Source organism: Pundamilia nyererei, unplaced genomic scaffold (genome assembly GCF_000239375.1).
Source record: "Pundamilia nyererei isolate P.nyererei 1_Seehausen unplaced genomic scaffold, PunNye1.0 scaffold00092, whole genome shotgun sequence".
NCBI classification, from domain to species: Eukaryota; Metazoa; Chordata; class Actinopteri; order Cichliformes; family Cichlidae; genus Pundamilia; species Pundamilia nyererei.
In genome coordinates, this window is record NW_005187493.1 from 732,458 (window position 1) to 733,808 (window position 1,351).

At 46.8% G+C, this 1,351-nt stretch overlaps 1 protein-coding gene across 1 annotated transcript in view; it reads right to left on the bottom strand.

The window, feature by feature from the left end:
- prelp (proline/arginine-rich end leucine-rich repeat protein) overlaps positions 1 to 1,351 on the bottom strand; it is a 6,005-nt gene that overhangs the window by 2,038 nt on the left and 2,616 nt on the right. Inside the window, exons 2-5 of the mRNA XM_005739658.2 lie at positions 681 to 1,116; positions 408 to 593; positions 153 to 310; positions 9 to 78 (exon numbers count right to left, since the gene is read on the bottom strand). Coding sequence (XP_005739715.1) covers positions 9 to 78; positions 153 to 310; positions 408 to 593; positions 681 to 1,116 — 850 coding nt within the window. The remainder of the gene's footprint in view (positions 1 to 8; positions 79 to 152; positions 311 to 407; positions 594 to 680; positions 1,117 to 1,351) is intronic.

Genomic DNA, 1,351 nt, shown 5'->3' on the forward strand with positions numbered 1-1,351 from the left:
TTGGGAACTCCTTTATCACTCAGCTGGTTGTAGTTCAGCCTCACAAAAGCCAGGTGAGCATGGTTGTCAAAGTAGTTTCTGAAAAAAGACAATAATAAAGATTCTTAGTGGGAATAATCAACTTTGGGACAATGCGTGCACCGTATACTTGCTTTGGGATGTCATCAATACGGTTCCTATCCAAGAAAAGCTGCACGAGGCTGGTTGGTATACTAGTAGGCATCTTCTTCAGCGTGTTATGAGCCAGGTTGAGCTGCACCAGGTTCGTAAGGCCCTTAAAGCTGTTCTTACCCAGGCCACTGTCACTCAGCTGACAGAAAAGACATCACATATTTGCTCCACAAACGCTAGAGATTTAGTTCTCCATACATGTCTAAATAGCACAGTGTTGTAACAGTGAGGTTCACCTGGTTGTGATACAGATCGAGCATAGTCAGGCTCCCCATGTTGTTGAAGGCCCCAGGTGGGATCTTGGAAATACGATTCCTACTAAGGCGGAGCTGTTCCAGAGTTTCTGGGAGGCCTGAAGGGACTTCATTAAGCTGGTTTCGTTGGGCGTAGAGATACAGAAGTGCTGGAAGCTTTTCAAACACCTGCGTGAGAGATAGATGCAAAGCAACCGTAGTAAAGTGATTCTACTTCTTTAAATCCTGAGCATTTATAGAGGTGAACTCCCTGACCTGCTTATCTATCTGATGAATACGGTTGTTTGCTAGATTGATCCAGCGGACCTCAGAGGCGTTGAGGAAGGGCTCCGAGGTTATCTCAGAGATGTAATTGTTCTGGAGATACAGGTAGTGAGTCCTGGATGGGATTGCTGGGATTACACGAATGTTCCGGTTCTCGCAGTTGAGCGCATTCGGGTAGCTTGGGGCGCAAAAACACTCCCGGGGGCAGTCAGGAAAGATGGAAGGTGGGCCCAGGATGGGTGGGGGGAAATCTGTTGGTTCCTTGGGCTCAGGCTGGGGTGGTACAGTTGGGAGACGAGCAGGAGGCTTTCTGGGGGTAGCTGGGCGCCTGGTGGGCTTCTTTGGCCGAGGCCTCTGTGTGAACACTGCCCCCAGTAGGAGGAGCAGAGTCAGTGCAGACAGGAGTCTTGCACCAGCCTTCATTGTCCTAGGAAAAGCATAAAGTGTAAGTAGTGATTTCTACTGACTCTGCAGTAATCAAAGTGAAAGGCATTAAGTTAAGGAAGAAAGATGCTTCAAAAAAAACAAAAAGAAAAACTAAATAGTTTAATTCAGTACAATATGTCCTTTTGTGTCTGTGAAGGTTCTCAGTCATCCAGGTCATTGTAGTCTAAGGAGCTTGGAAAGAAAAGTGTCTGGACTTCTTTAAGTTGCTTGAAGAC